Source organism: Lipotes vexillifer, unplaced genomic scaffold (assembly GCF_000442215.2).
Source record: "Lipotes vexillifer unplaced genomic scaffold, Lipotes_vexillifer_v1.1 scaffold1139, whole genome shotgun sequence".
NCBI classification, from domain to species: Eukaryota; Metazoa; Chordata; class Mammalia; order Artiodactyla; family Lipotidae; genus Lipotes; species Lipotes vexillifer.
Genome location: NW_006798273.1, coordinates 169569 through 188871, shown reverse-complemented (window position 1 = coordinate 188871; position 19303 = coordinate 169569). Strand labels below are relative to the sequence as shown.

The 19303-nt window shown below is 37.5% G+C and overlaps 1 protein-coding gene across 1 annotated transcript in view; it reads right to left on the bottom strand.

Annotated features, from left to right (window-relative positions):
- TMEM131 (transmembrane protein 131) overlaps positions 1-19303 on the bottom strand; it is a 195542-nt gene that overhangs the window by 47495 nt on the left and 128744 nt on the right. The window contains 8 exon segments of the mRNA XM_007470223.1: positions 2937-3023; positions 4346-4450; positions 6957-7091; positions 7190-7300; positions 8359-8529; positions 8621-8774; positions 9430-9538; positions 12586-12694. Coding sequence (XP_007470285.1) covers positions 2937-3023; positions 4346-4450; positions 6957-7091; positions 7190-7300; positions 8359-8529; positions 8621-8774; positions 9430-9538; positions 12586-12694 — 981 coding nt within the window.

Below are 19303 nucleotides of genomic sequence, written 5' to 3'. Positions count from 1 at the left end.
AGATATTTTTTAAAAACACAGGTTATCAAGCATCATATTAAAACAGTATACAGATTAAATCATTAAATTACCAATGATTGCTCTTATCAGCTGCATGCTTCTCCCTATGACAGGGTACCAGATTTTAAATAAAAAATTACATGATTCAAATAATCATCAATAAGAATCATATTATAATATTTTACTTTCTTTTGTTTGAATACAGAACCAGAATCCTATAACCTGATTCCTAGCCATTTGAAGAAGTCTCTAAAATGACCAGACCCTGCTGGTCTAATATTTGGTATTGAAAGACAAAGAAGTCGGGACTTCCCTGGTGGTCCAGCAGTTAGGACTCCGGCTCCAGGTGCAGGGAGCCTGGGTTTGATCCCTGATCAGGGAACTAGATCCCACATTCCACAACTGAAAGATCCCACGTGCTGCAACTAAGACCTGGCACAGCTGAATAAATAAATTTTTTTTTAAAAAAAAGACAAAGAAGTTAAGAAAATGAACAGTAAAAGGAGTTGAATGATGGTGCAGTTAAGACTAACACTCATCATTTACAGTCTGACCAGAGTAGAAAGATGTTAGAGGGCGGGAACGCTGCTGTGAGGATACGAACATAAGAGAATAAAGCAGAAGCCTATGCTGAGTCCCAGCTTGGCCTCCACCCAGCTGTGTCTTCCCGGCAGTTAACTGGTCTTCATGCACCTGTAATAACTAGTACTCTTGTGTCCACGTCTTGTCTCTCAGGGGTATGGTGGGGATCAAAAGAGGTAACAGACACAGAAGTTCATTTTATAATGGTATTCAAATACGAAGTATTAAACTGTGAGTTATTTGAAATGTTCATTCTGAAGTACCAAGTTTTCATCACTTGGCTCTAGTAGTCTCCATCTGATAAGAGATTTTACAGAATTTCATGACTGTTATGGGCTGAATGTCTGTGTGCTCCCCCACACTCACATGTTGAAATCCTAACCCCCCAGTGTGATGGTATCAGGAGGCAGGGCCTTTGGGAGGTGATCAGGTCATGAGGGTGGAGCCCTCATGAAAGGGATAAGTGCCCTTAAAAGAGGCACAAGAGCTTGCCCTCCCTGTCTGCTCTTTTGGCTGTGTGAGGATACAGTGAGAAGATGCCCGTCGGCAAACCGAGGAAGTAGGCCCTCACCAGACATCAGATCTGCTGGTGCCTTGATGTTGGACTTCCCAGCCATCTGGAGATATCTGAAAGCTTAATCTGAAGTACTGCAAAACCAACACCTTGTTTTTATAGATGCCTTCTCATTTACTCTGTCCATGAGCCTTTCACTTTGTCATCTACTGAATTATTCCCTTCCAGGATATATGCAGGGATCAAGGAGATCATGGATTGAAAAGGCAATTGAGGTTCTTTTGGATAAATAATGAAGTCAAGAGTTCTGTACAGTCAGTACAAAGTGGAATGATAAGAAGACAAAGATTGAATTAAGACCCAAACTTAGGTGTGCTGAACCTATTAATTCAAATTTATATTTGAAGCTAATTTACATTTAAGGAGCTAAAATTTGAATTTAGGTTTTATCGTATATAGCATTAAGATTTTGCAATGTACTGTTTCTCTTAACCCGTCAGGTCTCCTACCACAGCTGAGAGACACTTCCATCTGCTCCAAGGCATCCTGAATCGACTACACTATCTTCCTGCAAAAGGTGGCCTCCTGGTTTCCCCGTTTCTTTCCTCCCTGTTCTCCAGGCTCAAACTCTATGTCATATTCTTGAGTCCTCTACCTACCTACCTACCCATACCTGTTTCCATGAGTATAACCTCCTCAAGATATTCAAGTACAGTTCAAACGGTTCATCTGAAATGTCTCTTGCCTATGTTCTCTTTTTCATTATTTTGCTCCTTCATCCACCCATTATCTACTAGATACCTGCTACTTGGGGTATAAGATCCCTCATCTCTTTCCCACTGGGTCTCAGAGTCTTGTTGGGGAGACCAACACATAAGGCAACATTTACAGCACAATGTGAGGCTTGCTGCAAGAGAAGTAATCTCAAATTGTTTCAGAAGCACACATGAAATAACTAGTACTGTCTAGTAGAGTGAAGAAATCTTCAGAGAGGATATGACAATGGAATTGGATCTTGAAAGACACGTAGGAGTTCTTGAAGGTAGGAGAGGAGGAAGGGCAGCCAAGGCAGATGAGCAGCAAAGGTGTGGAGGTATGAAAGCGATTTACTGCCTCTGCCAATGCCCTAAGCCCAGACCTTCCTTTGACGCTTTCCTTGTGGACCGTGGCCAGAGTCTCTGGGTTGGCTTCCAGGTACACTATTGCTACTCCGAGACGTGTCCTACATTTACTTCTGCCAGAGAGCCCGTCTTGAAAGCTTAACTCTGACGATGTCCAGCCTCTGCTCAAAAACTTTAGATTTTCATGGACTTAAGTGCATTGCATTTTTTTCATGCTATCACTCCAAGGTACCATTCCATCTTCTCTCTTGAAACTTCCCTGCATTCTTGTAAAACTGGACGGCTCACCACTGCCCAAAGCCATCTCAGACTTTGCTGCCTGTGTCTCTATTCAGGTTGTTCCCTGGGCCCTGAATGCCATCTTGCTACCCCTTGTCTATCCCTTGCCAGAAGAAATTCCAAGCCAATTCACATGGCACCTTCATCAATTAGATATGTATTTTATTCATAGCATGTTATTTTTCACCTCTTAGGGCAATTTTTACACCCTGCTCTACGTCTATGAATCATGGGCCCATTTCTCATTCTAGATTGAAAACTTTTTGAGAGAAGGGACTATTTCTTATTCTTCTTTATGTCTCCTAAAGAAGCTGGTACGATGTCTTACCTTACAATAAGTGATTAATAAAGAGTAACTGACTTTATTGTTGAATTCTAGGAACATAAAGGCAAAGAGAAAAAATATTAGCAAGAAGAAGGGTACAAATTAACTGTCTTACTGGAAAAGAAGGTGGAAGAACCATATGCTTTGGGAAGCAAGTCAGAGAACCCACTGCGATCACAGCTTTCACGGGAATTGTTAGGATCTGTGGAGGGAAGAAGCAAACAACAGAGAAATGAGGGTTTAAGTCTGCGATTGACACTGACAGTTGTTGCAGGGGGACAGTTATTTTGGGGGATTAAAAGAACCAATCCTGGGATGTATATTAGCATTAACCAACTAATAAGCAAAATTAAAATCACCCATGGATACTGTTTAATCTATCCATGTACTTCATAAAATGCACTGAAATACAATAAATTTCCATGTACTTCTCAGTGATTCGATGAAAACATGGTAAACAAGACCAAACAATGGGGAAGGAATGAAGAACAGATTTTTCATAATATAGGTTTTATTTTGTAGATTATTAATTTAAAAAGTAAAGTTCAATTATTCTCCTAAAACAATGAATGAAAAATCCAGCATTTCCTAAAGTTACATAGCTCTCTACTTTTTGTACTCAGCAATAAATTAACATCAAGCTAATTTGAAAAAATGAGTTGAACGTTCCAGATTTTGAATCTCAACTCGTACTCTTATTTTCAATTCACAAAGATACTGATACTTTGCTAAGGTATGAAATGTACTTATTCCTATCAAAAGTGATAAACGTGGATTCCTTATTTTTGGAGGTAATTTGACATACTCCCAACATATCATTTATTATTAGATGACCAATTCTGTTTATTCTGAATTAGTTTTCTTTCATGTGGGGGTTGTATGTACTGAAAAGATAGGAGAACAAGGGTAGCAACTTGCTGACTTTAGCAGTGCTCGACTTCCCAAACAGCTCTGAAATAATAAATCAAAATATTTAGGTGTGACAGAAACATGTCTCTTCAAAGTCTCATTTAATGCAACATGTCAAACCCCACAAAAAGCCTTTAAAAAGTTCACTGATTTTCACTTGGCTCCTTGACTCAGAAGTCAAGGAACATGTAAATATGATTGTGAGAACTCAAATTAAGATGTGATTTCCTGATTGTATCTTCCTTTTTGGAAATGTTACACAGGAGGATATTTATGACCTCAGAAAAGAGAGAGACCTACCTCAGGAATTTCAGTCAGGGTCTGTGCAATGCTACAACTATTTGTAAGCAGGCTTCTAACAGCAATTCTAAATGTGCCAAATGCATTTTTCTGAAGTTGTTTTTAGTCAAAAGATTTGGGTTTTATCAGAAAACTACGAGCTAATGAACACAAATATTCTGTAAACTATTCTCAAAAGCTCAGTTTTTAAGGCATGAAAGAGGTAAACTGTAACTTTCTGAGTAAACTTAGTTCTCTGTTTCTATAAAAACAAAAAAAGACTGAATTATTCAGAAAGACCCCATTGACATGAATCCCCGTAAATAAAGTCCTTACCTCATAGTCTGTTGTGATCTGTATGGCCCCGTCATGAATCCCTTCCAGTTTTTTTGCAGTAAGTTTGACTCTGAACACTGCAAAATATCCTGAAGCTAATATTACCTGTATGTAGGAGAAATGACATCATTCATCAGCCTTGCTGGCTGAAGTTTTCTATTAAAATGGAAAAGAAAGCTACAGTGATAAACTGACTTCAAAATCCTAACCTGTACCAGTGTAACACTGAATTACCATATCGTCACATACAAATATCTCAAAATAATGCCCATCCCTGGATGTTTATCTACTATACTTATTCCATGGGCTACTGAGAAAACTGGTTCCCTGAGGAACAGCTCACTTCTCAGCTGCAAAGCTGGGGAGGGGTAGGGTCCTCACACCCTAACCGGGTACGTGCAGGGTCAAAGCGGGTGAGGGCTGCAGCAGAGGGACAAAGGCTTCCACTAACCCTTTGGCCGCATTAGGGCACAAGTATTAATACATACAAAGTTGGTTATGCTTCAAGCTCTGAATTTAACTCTGTCATGTTTTAATAACCATGTCCTCAGATCCACTGAGATTGGATCATATGGAAACATCAAAAATCATGGAAAGAAGGAAAAGCTAAGCAATAAAAATGTGAAAGGAAGGAGAATGTGGATCTTGTTTTCTCAAGCTATTTGCTGATGTTTCTGGCACATAACCTTTTCAATCATGATATTTCCAAAACACATGAAATTCCATTTGTGAAGTTGTACTTTAGTTTGTAGTAGTTATATTTTACCTAGAGTCCACATTTACCTCAAAATAACAAATGTTGATATGCCAAACATACTCACTTTCCCCCTTTTATAAGCATTTCTGTGTTGGATTTGTGCAATTCTAACATTTTCCATGACTCTAACCAGCCAGATAAGAGCATGTGTCTCAAGTGCGCAGAGAGCTGTTGGCAATGTGTGTTTCATAAGGAACAGGATGCTTATTTAGTTCATAGGTTTGGCTTTTTGGAAAACAGGTGGAAAGCAGTTCAAAGTTTAGGCATTACCAACTTAAAAAAACACATATTGTGGAGTTGCTATTTTGAAGCTGGCAACTCACTACAACTTCCTATTTTAAGTAAGCGTTCGTAACAGTGATCTCATCTTTCTGTCCCTTGTTTTTGTGTTTATACAGTTTTATATAAAACCTAATTCTAAAACCCTAAAGTTTCAAGCAGGCTTCATGTTAACTGAGTGGACCTCTCAAATTTAAGTAGTAAGTGTTAACACATGTTATTTAGTAAGAGGAAATGATCCAGAGTCCTAAAATTATTAGTTTATAATGTCTTATTAAAAACAGTATAATTCAACCATCTCAGATTAGATATACATACAATTTTACTGTAACTTCATTATTGAAATGAACACATTAATGGCTGGTCTCATTATTGTCCTTTTTCAGCACTCAATTTGTATTAAAAATAAAACCTCAGCTGGGGTGACAAATATTACTTCTCATGGGCATAACCTTTTTTGTTTTAAAAGGAGGCTTTATTTATAAATCAAATTTAAAACATTATAAATTATTAAAATGTAAACACCCATATATCGACCACAATATCTGATTATGTAGCCTGAATGCCACACAACTGCAATTAGAATACACATTATTTAGTACTATTTCCCACTTTTTCAGAAATCCTTTTCCAAATTTCTACATACAATCGTATTTACAGCTTTTTATTTGCTTTAATATTCAATCATAAAATCATGACTTTATGCATCTGGCTGTTTCCAGTTATTTGGAATTATTAATAATGCTATCACAAACATCTGCATTCTCACAGCTTTTGGCTCTTTCAATTACTTCCATGGGAAACATTCCCAGGAGTGGTATATATTGCCAGATTGTCCTCCAAAAAACCTATTTTGGGGGATGTTTAAATGTTTAAGTCAATTTTTATGACCTATGGCATTCCATGGAAGCATATTTGTCAATAACCTCTGTGCATAAGGACATTTGCTTTTCCTTTTGTAAAACTGCCACAAGAAGTTCTATGCTAACCTACAGATGACATATGTTCTGCTCCTTTGAAGTCGTACAAGGTGATTCTACTAATTCTGTTCTGAGTAGGTATAAACTCCAAGTTCTCTTTTCAGTAGTGGTCAGAGCTTAGACTGCTATATTCATTTACTCTTGTTTCATGCTCTTTTATGACCAACTGTACATAAGACAGAGTAAAAGTATATAGGGAGATCCACACAGAGATCCACCAAACGATGTTTGCCTCACTGATACTCTCTTCTAATCAGTACAGAGAATTGACCAGAAATATTACTGTATAATTGAAAACACCTTCTATCAATGTGCAGGGCTCTCTCTTCTGCCTAGTGAATTCAATAAACACAGGGTTAGTTTACTACCCATGGGAATTTCTCCTGTAAGGACACTTGTGTTACAACTTAACTCCTTTGAGCCCTCAAGTGCTCTCTCACCATGAAAGGAAGGGGGTTTAAGCAGACTACCTATAGGGTCCTTTCAACATCAAATAGCCAGTGCTATTGCGACTCTCATAAAAATATTATGATGACTAGTCTTCTATTTGAGGTTTACATCTAAGTTTAAGGAAACAATAAAAAAGTTAACTTACTGATGACTGGTCTGATAAAGAGGATTTTTCTAACTCTGGAAGGCTTGAGATTATTGTAGTTCTATTGCCTCTTTCAGTAGCTACGAGTTCTATTGATAGACCATCTCCAATGATATGCCAACTTTTTATGGCCAACTTAAAAAAGAGAAAGATACGAAAGTGATTATTGCGGCACTAGCGTAAAATCCTTAAATGTGAGTTAGAATAAAAACAATTTTTTTTTTTTTTTTTACCTCAATCGGGTTGCTGTTCATAATTGCAAATAAAATGTTACTTGCTTCTGTAGCACTCAGTATACCAAAATCTACGAAACGTTCTTCTATTTTGGGGGGTAATACAAAGTACTGGAAAGATATAAAAGAACTAGATGAAATGTAAAGTCACACTTATGTAAGAGAATGTTATCAAGAAAAAGTAACTGTATTAAGATATACTAAGGTTCCTATATTTTATGTAAATATACGCATACATAATATATAATTAAGAACTTTGTACAATGGAAATATTTTGATTACTCAGAAATGAAAACACTCATGGCCTCTACTGAATTGCTAGTTCTCCTCTGAAGGCACATAAAAGCAGCAGGAAACTGAAGTGCTAGGTGAGGTTAAGTGGAGCCCTGGGGAATTAGGCAAAAAGTCCTCAGTCTCAGCAAACATCACACATTCATGAAAGCCGCTACAAACCAGTGACCATTTAAGCAAAAGAAATGCAGAAGGAGTGGTATAACAGTGACGGTCCCTTCAGCCCTAAAATTCTTATCGATGCTAGCTTTTTGGAGAACTACATTTCTCTGTTTTCACTTTCTTTTTTTCTTTCATATCTTTCCTATCAGTTTTCTTTCTTATCTAAACTTCTTTCATTGATAATTTTAAGCACAGCTTTGTTTGGATTTTTTTCCCTGTCTTATTTTCTGTACTAGAAAGACCTTTCCTGCCGTATTTACGTGACTATTCCAGCTGTGTCTTTCCCACCTATTCCCTCTTTCTTATCTGGTTCTCTTCTTCATTCTTTGCACTTCTTGGTTTTGGTCATCTCTTCCCTACAGAGTTTTCTTTTCACCTGCCCTATAGTATTTCTTCCCTGCTTATTATCTTTCTTCCACTTCACTCGTGTTTAGCTTCCCCATGACTATGACAGTTTAAAAGCAAAACCAGGAGAAAGTGGAATGTGGAAAAGATCTAAATAGAGGCGTTAACTAGAGGAGTCAACTGCATCATGAGGAGACACGGCCGCTGGGAGGGTGAAAATCTTGTAAGTACTGACGAGGGAGGAATTAGGACAACTTGTAAAGCATAGAAATAGCAAAATTTAAGTGTGTGCAACACGACTGGCTGCTAGTAGCTGAAAACACAAAAGACGTGTAGGGAGTTTAAATTTTAAAGGTAGACAGCATACTTACATCTAAAAAACCTGTGTATACCCGCACAGGTAAATGAAACTTAGAGGCATTGGTAATAAGTAAAATATTGTTATCTATGTGCATGGATGATGTGGATGGCATAAAAAACAGAGTAAAAATGTATCCTGATCCATTTGGAAGAATTAAGACTGGTTTGCTGAAGTTGTGAACCTAGGAAATGATGGGAGAGAAAAAACAATGTGTCAGCATCATTTGCTTGGCAGATCAGTAAAATTAAAAGTATGAGGGTTCCCAGACATACTTTAAACATTGTTTTGGCTTCTTCTGGTAGCAACACATCATGAATGAGGATTGCAAAACTGAAAGTGTTAGTGAGGTAAATTGGCCTTTCCACAGGATCAGCAGGACTGTCTCGGATGTGAAATAATGTTGCAGAGTGATCAAATCCCAAATAACTATTTGAAAAGAACAAAAACAAAATAAATTATTTTTATTTCCACGTGTTAATTTAAAATCCAAGTTCTTTCGCTGTGAGTAATAATTTACGTTCAGCATTATGACTGTTACTAGAGAATTAAGACTATAAACATTTTAGCGGTTGACCACATGAAGTCCCTGCCATGCTGGACATTGAACTATTATTGGTTAAAGTATAATGAGAAAATGAACTACATATATTATTGCCCATTTATAAAAAGCTGTAATTCTAGAACAGTGTTTAACAAGTCTATAAAGGAATATAAATGATTTTGTTTCAACTGACAATATACTTTAATAGCAAGCCATAGCCACTTGCATGCTACAAAAAGGATTACAGAAAGGAAATGGTTCAAATGATTTAAAAATCACAGATTCATTTTTCTATTGTATTATGGAATCAATAAGACTTCATTTAAGCCCAAATCACATCATCCCATTTACCTCTTTCTTCTAAAAAAGTAAAAAAAAAAATAAACAAAATACAGGAGATTTTTCTCCTTTATAGTTGAAGTTGTTTTTCTCAACACGAATTCCATGGAGTTTATGTGAATTTGGCTACTACTTTCGCTAAGATCAATGAATTTACTGATTAATAATAAGTTATAAAGTTTATTTTAAAGAAAAACTCACCCGTCTAAAACCTCTGCTTGATATGGTATTTCAAGTTTAGAATAACTCTTTTCCTTTGCTTTAACAGTTATTTTCCCAGAAAACTGAGATGGTTTTTTTGCCTTTGATGCTGAAAGGAAGCATAAAACATAATCTGTCACCTTTTGCTACCAAAGAGTTTATACAGAGGAGGATGAGAGTGACTTTGCATGTAGACTGACAAAATCTTAAGCAGCTGAGCTTTCAAACTGGCACAAAGAATATTTTTACAACATTTTAATTGAAATACCACATTTTTCATACAAAAACGGGAAGATATTTTAATTTTCCTGTAATGCGCTAAATAGGTAAGGGATTAGCAAGTGAACACAATTCAGGAGGAAAAGCGCTATATTTGAGCTACTTTCTCTACAGCCATAAGTTTTGGCTTTACCTACAGCAGGGTTTCTCAACCTTGGCACTACGAACATTTTAGGCCAGGTAAACTCGCTGTTGGGTGGCAGAGTGGCTGTCCCTGTGTTCTGCGGGATGTTGGGCGGTGCACAGGATGGCCTCTTGCTAGACATCAGCTGCGACAACCAAAAGTGTCTGTAGACGTTGCCAAACATCCCCTGGGAGGCAAAACTGCCCAGCCCCCCAAACTGAGAACTGCTAGTTTACAGCTGGATTAAGAAATAACATTCCTTGTGTGGCCAGAGTCTTGCTATAAATACCAATAAAGTAGCCTGGTGCAAAAAATGTCAAGAGTTATGAGCTCTGACTTTTTATATTTAGCCAACCCTAACCTATAGTGTAAGAGGAGGCATATACCCTCCCTGCCATCATATTGTCCTCAGATGAAGTAAAACCTTTAAGTTTTGTAGCACTTCTGAATCACTCCATCTGGAATTACAGAAAAGAGTCAGTTGGATCTAATCTGTGTACCCATTAGATGTTCTTTCCAAAGCAAATAAAGAAGCTGTGTATCTTTATCCCCTTTAAGTACTTCAGGAACACTTCCACTTATGAGAAGAATTTATATGTAAGTTCTGCAAATGTTTGTTACCCAACTTTAGCAGAAAAAAAGAACAACAAAAAGAAAGGAGCGACATCTAGTATGTGGCTTATTTACGGACGGTGCAGATTCAGATTTTTGAAACTCCCATTAAACCTCGTTTCTTTCTGCTTTTTACTGTAGAGCTGTTTCTGGATGCTTTAAATTTTTTTTTTTTTTTTTTTTTTTTTTTAACTAAATTTTTTTTTTTTTTTTTTTTTTTTTGCTATTTATTCTGACATAAGGCTGATAACAAGGGCCATAATTCAGGCATTTCATAGTATCTAATCAAGTTATATTTTAGCAATGAAGTGGTCAAAACCTCAAGAAAATTCAGTTAAAAATCATAAAGAATCATGAGCTGATGAGACATGCTTGCTTGGTAAGTGAACACTGTGGAGTTAATATTCATGGCACATTCTGAAATTTTTAATTTTAATTTTTAAATTAATTAATTAATTATTTTAGCCACGCCCCTCGGCTTGCAGGATCTCAGTTCCCCTAACAGGGATTGAACCCAGGTCAGTGGACCGCCAGGCAATTCCCCTGAAAATTTTAAAAGTTAAGTAAAACAAGCATTTCTTAGCAATCTCAAGGGTAATATCATTTGTATTGGAATCTGGGGTGGTGATGGGAGAGGTGGGAGGTGAAAGGTGGAGGGATTTTCCCATGATAATAAAAACCACTTTTAAGAAATGTAGCACCTGCTTTAAAAGATGCTTTCCCTTGTCTCTGTGTTAAATTTTACATCATTTCTTTAAGAAACATTTATTTTGGAGTCTGTGATCTCAGAACCACCATTCCTGACTTTCATTTATCTCAGTGGAAACAGTCACTGTATTGTCAATACAGGAGCTGGAAAAGAAGAATGGGGGAAGTACGCAGCACAGCTGCCCCAGTGTATACCCCCCACTCCTTGGATTTATCAGAAGGGTAGATCCTACATGTTGTTCTAGGGGTCAGAAGTTATTACTGCTTGCTCTGTTTCTCCGTAAGGGAAGACAATGTACCTACTGATACTGACACTGATACTGGTGGTCATGGCCGGTATCTTAGCAACACAGAAGACAATTTATCACACATTTGGAAATATCTGTGCTATCAAGCCTTCTACAATACTGATTATTTCCTGACAGCTGGACTATGGAAGTGTGCCATGTATTTAATCTTAACTTCTTTGGGAGTTCTCTCTGAGCTCATAGGATGAACACTGTGCTGGCAGCCAACTGTGCAGTTGCTCCAGATTCTCCCCCAGACTCTCCATGTGCATGGAGTGAGCACAGATGCTCTCACAAACACTGTGCCACATTCAGTAGGTCACTCAGTGACCAAATATTCTCTTCTGATGAGGAGCTTAGTTGTAAAATGTGGACTATGAGTAAAGATGGCTTTATCCCGCAGCCAAAGCTTAAGCTTCAGGGCTCCTCACTTGCCCGTGCCCTTATGAGCAAAGTCCCACTTGGAGTTTCAGCTTTCACTAAATTTAAATTACATATACAGTTAGACAGCCATTACATCACTACTCAAAAAATTTTATGACAGCAAATTCAGTAAATGTTCTAGTAAAGTGGGCAAAACTGAATAAAAACATGCTGTTAAAATATGTTAAAGTCTGGGTTAATATTTCAAATGTCAAAATACACAATATACGTGTTTGAAATAATTGTTATCTAATTTGACAATTCTATCATGAAGGCAGTTATTTTAGTTTAGGTAGGATAGTCTGCCTCGTTAATAAAAGCCAATATATGGAAAATGTTACAGAAAATACTTTATTTGTGCTCTTAAATTCAAAGATGCTTCTGAAATTCAAATATATATTCACTTAATTACAAAAATTAACGACTTCATAATTAAGGCAAAGCATAATAGGTATATATGTAAAAGAGCCCAGATAACAAAAATTTAACTCCAATCCTAATGTATTTGCTAATATTAATTTAGGTTTATGAAGTTATAATATTTTCTTTCGTGAAACCATCAAATAAGAGTTGGTGATGATTTACAAGAAAAACCAACCTAACCAGTACTATAAAACCTGACTGTAAAATGGTCTGGGTTTCTATATTCAGATGTCAACATAGATGCCTTCTAATTTATCAAAATAAGAGCACTCTATCAGAGAGAAAAAGTTGAACACTTACCATCAAAGCTGATACTTGCAACCTTGGTATATTTACTTTCTGAAGCTTTTAATGTAATTGGTTTAAAGTGTACCGTTATAGCGTCATTCTGTGGTGTAGGTCGAACACTCTGCAAAGAGAAAAATTTACATAGCATTATTTTAGTCTAGTGGTTCAGTTTATAGTGAAAAGTAAAGCAGAATCAAAACTTGAAAAGTTTAACTTTATGTGGTCCCTTTAAGTAGAGTAGGCTAAGCTGGTAAGACCTCAAATTAACTTCATTAGACTATTTTTATGAAATAAAGTGACGACCAGAAGGAAAATGATAAAGTGACTGTAAAAAGTACAATGGGTATGAATACATAACACAGAAGAAAAGGTATTTATTTTCTAAGCGAATGCCTAATTTATATATAAGAGAAGGGGACATGAGGACTTATGATAGGGGCTGCACTCCCAGCTGTGGGGTGAACCGTGAGGAAGCGGATGGCAGGGATGCGCAACCTGGAAGAGGTCAGAATGCTTTCAACTTAACAAAGTAAGAGCTTTCTGTTCAAACAACTAAACCTAAAACAACAAAAACAACAAAACAGTAAAAGCTTGCACCTTTTGAACAAGCTTAAAAAATAAGTACTATTTAAGTGTAGTTACTTTTTTAATATAATCTGCACTGACACAAAGCATTTTTCATGGGAAGGGCCCTTAAAGATACCAATTTCCTTCCCTGTTTTACAGATGAAGGACACCTTGCAATACTGAGTGATGTTTCAACAGCTTGGCATCCAGAGACAGAACTGGAAACCAGCTGTCCTGACTTGGTCCAGGGCCCTTCACCTGGCATCCTACTGCTCAAGCATATACTAATGAAAATCGTGGTATTGAACACAAGTCTTGATCAAAAATCTTCTTTTAGAATGCAATTTGAATATTGCTTTGATTTTAGAACACTTCTGGGATTTCTGTTGAACTTTCAGGGGCTTTATAAACTTGTCAAAGCGAGATGTTTCCAGTAGAAAGGAACACTCATCAGGCAATCCCGCTAACATGGGCGCAGTCAGATCCCCATGAGCCACCAGGTTCTTCCCCCAGCTCCCCACCCACCTTTTCTGCTCATTTATAAAGGTGGAATCTGCCTATAGAGAATGAAGGACAGTCCTCTGAAGGCACAAGAAGCACCTCAGAAGAGTGTGAGGAAAAGCAGTCTCTTGCATTGTGTTTCAATCATAGGAAACAAAGTTGGTTACATACAGAGTGATGACAGACAATGCTTTTCAGTCCCAGTCAGCAGGGCGCCTCCCTTCCCACTGCTGTTAGTCCTCAGCTGTTTGGGTGTCTTTACTAGGCCTGGGATGATAGCCCTGCTATCATCAGTCTCCTGTGCTAGAAATCTTAATTGCCTTAGCTCTTGGCCTCAGGCTCTCCCAGTATTTTAACTCTTTTTCTATCTTCTTCTTTGAGTACTCCTCATTTGCTTTTTTTTTTTTTGCAGTACGCGGGCCTCTCACTGTTGTGGCCTCTCCCGTTGCGGAGCACAGGCTCCGGACGCGCAGGCTCAGCGGCCATGGCTCACGGGCCCAGCCGCCCCGCGGCATGTGGGATCTTCCCAGACCGGGACACGAACCCGCGTCCCCTGCATCGGCAGGCGGACTCTCAACCACTGCGCCACCAGGGAAGCCCCTCATTTGCTTTTGAATCTCTAATGGAGCTGGGAGTTGACTGGTTCATATTTTTACTATCAATAAGCTTGCTGTTATTAGCAATCATTTAAAGTATGAATCTCTTCATTCCTTGAAGGGTATGTATGTATGTATATATGTATATGTGTGTGTGTGTATTTTTAACAGTAAAACAAAGCGGTTTGACTATAAGATAAAATACAACCTGACAAAAGGTTCATTTGGTTTCATCACACTACACTAAAAACTTTTTCCAAAGGAAAGGAAAGCAGTATAGAAGTACATGCGAGACCCAGAGTGATGAGTTTACAACAGAAGGATACTAACTATTTAACCAGCAGTGTGAGTCTAAGTAAGCTGCTCATTAACTCTGGGCCTTATTTCCCCCACCCGTAAAATCCTAGGGGTTGGATTAGATTGCTTTCTAAGTTTCCACCTATCTGAAAAATTGTGTGATTCTATTAATTTTGCTGTTTTTTTGGTGGGGGGGGCTGCACCACACAGCACGTGGGATCTTAGTTCCTTAACCAGGAACCCAGATTGAACCCGGGCCCCCTGCAATGGAAGTGCAGCGTCTTAACCACTGGACCACCAGGGAAGTCCCTAATTATGCTGTTTTTTTTTTTTTTTTGAATCAGACACATTTATCCTGAGGTCAGGATCTGTTAGAGAGACGACTGCATAAAGCCTTACAGTTTACAGAGGACACATACGGTTCCTAATTCTTTCACTTGCTCTACTGATTATGACACAGCAGCAAGGGAACCTTGACCATTTTCAAACACACTTAAAGAATTTAAGTGGTGGTTCATCAGTAACAAGCACAACCCCATGCCAGAAAGAGCTAAGCAATGGTATCTATTACCATACATAGTTACAGTAAGTAGTAAGAACTAAGAATAAATATTTGATGAAAAAAATGTTTTTCTCACATGAAACACACTTTAAGATTTTTCTTACCAGAGGAAAACTTTACATTCAGTATTATTACCTTAAAACATGTCACACTAACAGTAAAATAATATTCAAATGATTCATGTTCTATACAAATGGTCTAAATTAAATTGTTCACCTGTTACCATTAAAGGAAAAAAAACCCCCCAATCAGTTAAAACCTGTTTTCCAAGGAAACAAAAACAAAGAGAGACAAACAAGCAAAACACTTAAATAGTTGGCTCATTCTGACGGTTTTAAATGAAAAATAATAATAAATCATTAACTTGTAATGATCATATTTATACTAATAATATATTTTAGTACCAGTCACTAACTGCTGCTTACTTAAAGATAATCAAGAAGTGGAAAAAATATGGCAAGATTCCCAGGAAAGGCAGTTTGCACAGGCTCCAAGTATACTGGGTTGGCCAAAAAGTTTGTTCTGGAAAAGCCCGAACGAACTTTTTGGCCAACCCAATAGTTCCAGCCTTTCTCACGACATTCATACCCAACTAATGCTCTGTAACTCTCAAGTGAAACTCAAGGCTCAGGACGTTCTGAAACTACTCAACTACTTTGAGCAAGCAAGAAAAATAACGTTTCAGTATATAGCGATTGTATTTTTAACAGTAGGTGCACAAATGAGCTAAGGTTCATGTCAAGTTGACATTGGTAAAATTAATTAAGTACAGCTGTAATTTTTATTCATTAATTAGCAAGGAAACTTCATACAAAGGTGCCTTAAGACATCTCAAGCAAACTTATTCCATCATTTATATAGTATTAATGTTTTGTAAATATTGAGGAAAACCATATTCTCAAAGTTGCATTACAGACAATGTCAGGAAGGCTTGGACCTGGGCATCTTGTCCATTGACAGGTGAAGAACTTATATTTGGAGCTGCTTCCTTTAGTGGTCTTATATCTTGAAAGATGAAGAGACTCTGAATTCCCTGAAGAGGAATTTTAAAAAACCCTCTGGGTTTTAGCATTGTTGAGCTCATCCTAAAATTCTATATATTTGTGAAATGGAGGGAGGGAGGGACCCTTAAAAAAATGCGCCAGTCTCTAGGTCTGGCATATTATGGAGAAAAATACAGGAAAAACCTTGGGAAGCTCTCTTAAAACTCAGTTTCCATGGTAGATGGGCTCATTCCCTGGCTGATAAGGCGAGGAGTCCAAGCTACCATCATTTCTCAAGCGGACCATGCAACAGATTTTTAACCTTCTGCAGTTCATTCTCCACAAGCAGCTACACTGACTTTTTACAATGCATATATCAAATGACATCACTCTCTTGCTTACAATTCTGTAATTTCCCATTGCACTTATAATAAAATCTAAACCCCTCCCAGGGCCCCAGGAAGCCCTGCTTGACTCTCCAGCCTTCATCTTTTCCATTCAAACCACCCCCGCAACCCTGCTTCCCTTGACATCAAAGCTATTCCTTTGCACTTGCTGATCCCTTTGATGGGAACACTTGGCCACCAGCTTTTCTTATGGGTGCCTACCTCTCACTCTTGAGTTATGACTGCAAACGTTAGCTCTTCAGAGACAACTCTATCTAAACCAACTCCCTCCCCGACTTACATGCCATTCTGTTTATTTCTCAATTTACAATTATGCTGCATACGACTTACATGCCATTCTGTTCACTTCTCAATTTACAATTATGCTGCATACCTGTTTGTCTGTCTCCCAGCTAAAAAATGAGCTCAGTAAGGACAAAGACCTTGGTTGTCTGATTCCCTTCTGTATTCTCAGTACTCAGCACAGAAGCTAGCATATAGTTGATGCTTATTAAATACTTACTGAATGAGTGAATGAAGGAATGAATGAGGAAATGAGATAAAACTATCAAAACACTGGCAGAGTATAGGCTTCGGATGTTAGAAAAAAATACATACATAGGTAGATACAAATGTAGATCTAAACACATATATATAAATCAATAGGTTAATAGGAATATTGAATATAAAATGATACATTCATAAAGACTTGATTAATAAGTATCATTATATTCCTAATATACTTTCATGTAACTTGTACATTTTACAGTCGAATTAAGTCACTTAAAAATAAAAAGGTCTGACCTGACTACGTTACAAGAGAGCTGTATCAAACAAGGTAATCTGTGTAAAGAACCTAGATATGTCTAACCCACGGTAAGAACAAAAATGTTCACTTACAACGTATCCTAAAACTCCTTAATAAAAGAGAAAAGGAGGAACATGGGCCTGTTTATATTTAATTACCTATCATAAATGAATTACATTTTTTCATTCACATTCTTAGAATTGCTAATTTCATTTTTCTAGAAAATGTTTATTGAAAAAGACATTTGTTTGAGTCCATTTACTGTATGTAAAAAGTCAGAACAGAATGCTTGGGCTACGTAAATGCACTTTCCCATCAAATCTCTAAGCCCTCACATTTGGAGAAGTGACTTCAAGGCTTGAAGTCTGCCCAAAAAGCATGAGAGTTCCTCCTCTGTACAAGATATCCCACAGACTGAAGAGACCAGTAAGAGACAAACAGCATGCAGAACACATAAAAAGTAAAAATTATCTGACATCTCAAATGGAGGCAATGGCAAGTGATCCACCAATAGGCAGGGTCTGCCCTACAGGCAAATGTGCTGCTGAATCCCAGGACGTACGGCCAGACGGTGTGATACAGGAGTTTTCCTTCGTGGAGGTTAGTGCCCTGAGCATGTGGGCAGGAAAGGGCTGGGAAGGGAGTTGTGTGCACATCATCACGTATGCGGTAACTGTGCTTGCCAACTGGGCTCAAGAAGAAATCCAGGACCAAGAAGTTCAAAGAACTTCTTGTAGGTTGTAGCCAAAGCAAGCTGGACAAATCTAGCAGAAAGAATCACGCTCCATTACAGAGGAAAGTCTGATATAGTAAACTAGAAAATTCGAACAAAATGAATCACAATTCTGAGTACAAAGTGAGATTTTAAAATGTTGTAACAGAGCAGTGATTATTAGGCCTTTGCATTTCACTGGTAAAATCTAAAATGTGTGTGTGTGTGTGTGTGTGTGTGTGTGTGTGTGTGTGTGTGAGGAAGTCTAACAGAGGTTTTCTAACTTTTTATTTTGCAAATGTGAGGATGCTGGTGGCAGGGAAGGAGAAATTCCTACTATCTACTACCTTTATTCATAAAACAAACAGTATTTTGGTATCAAACCAAAGGAAAAAAAAAAAAAGGAAATTAACAAAAACAAAAGTTGGTCCTTTGAAAGGGTCAACAAAATCGACAAACCTTTAGCTAGATTGACCAAAAAAATTTTTTTTAATATAGAGAAGACTCTAATTGCTAAAATCAACAATTAAAGATGGGCCATTACTACCTACTTCACAGGAAAAAAAAAAAGTAGCCAGTGGGAAGATAGCCAGTGGGAAGCAGCCGCATGGCACAGGGAAACCGGCTCGGTTCTTTGTGGCTGTCTGGAGGGGTGGGATAGGGAGGGTGGGAGGGAGGGAGACAAAAGAGGGAAGAGATATGGGAACATATGTATATGTATAACTGATTCACTCTGTTATAAAGCAGAAACTAACACACCATTGTAAAGCAATTATACCCCAATAAAGATGTTACCAAAAAAAAAAGTATTATAAGGGAATACTGTGAACAATGGTATGCCAACAAATTAGATAACTTAGATGAAATGAAAAAATTCCTAGGAAGACATAAGTTACTGAAGCTGGTTCAAGAAGAAAATCTGAACAGGCCTGTAGCAAGTAAAGAGATTGAATTAATAATTTTAAAACTTCCCACAAAGAAAAATCCAGGCCCAGATGACTTTATTGGTGAATTCTACCAAACATTTAAAGAAGAATTAACATCAATCCTTCAAAAACTCTCCCCAAAAACAGAAGAGGAAAGAACACTTCCCCACTTATTCTATTAAAAAAACAAAAACAACCCTCCCCCAACTATCTACTACCTTTAGTAATAAAACAACAAACATTTTAATGTCAAAGAAACAATGACATTATCTCAGAATAGTCCTTATCCAGAAAGGGTGTTTACAACTTTATGTTAACATATACACTCGTATTTTTATAAATATTTATTTATTTATTTATTTATTTATTTATTTTTTTTGCGGTACGCGGGC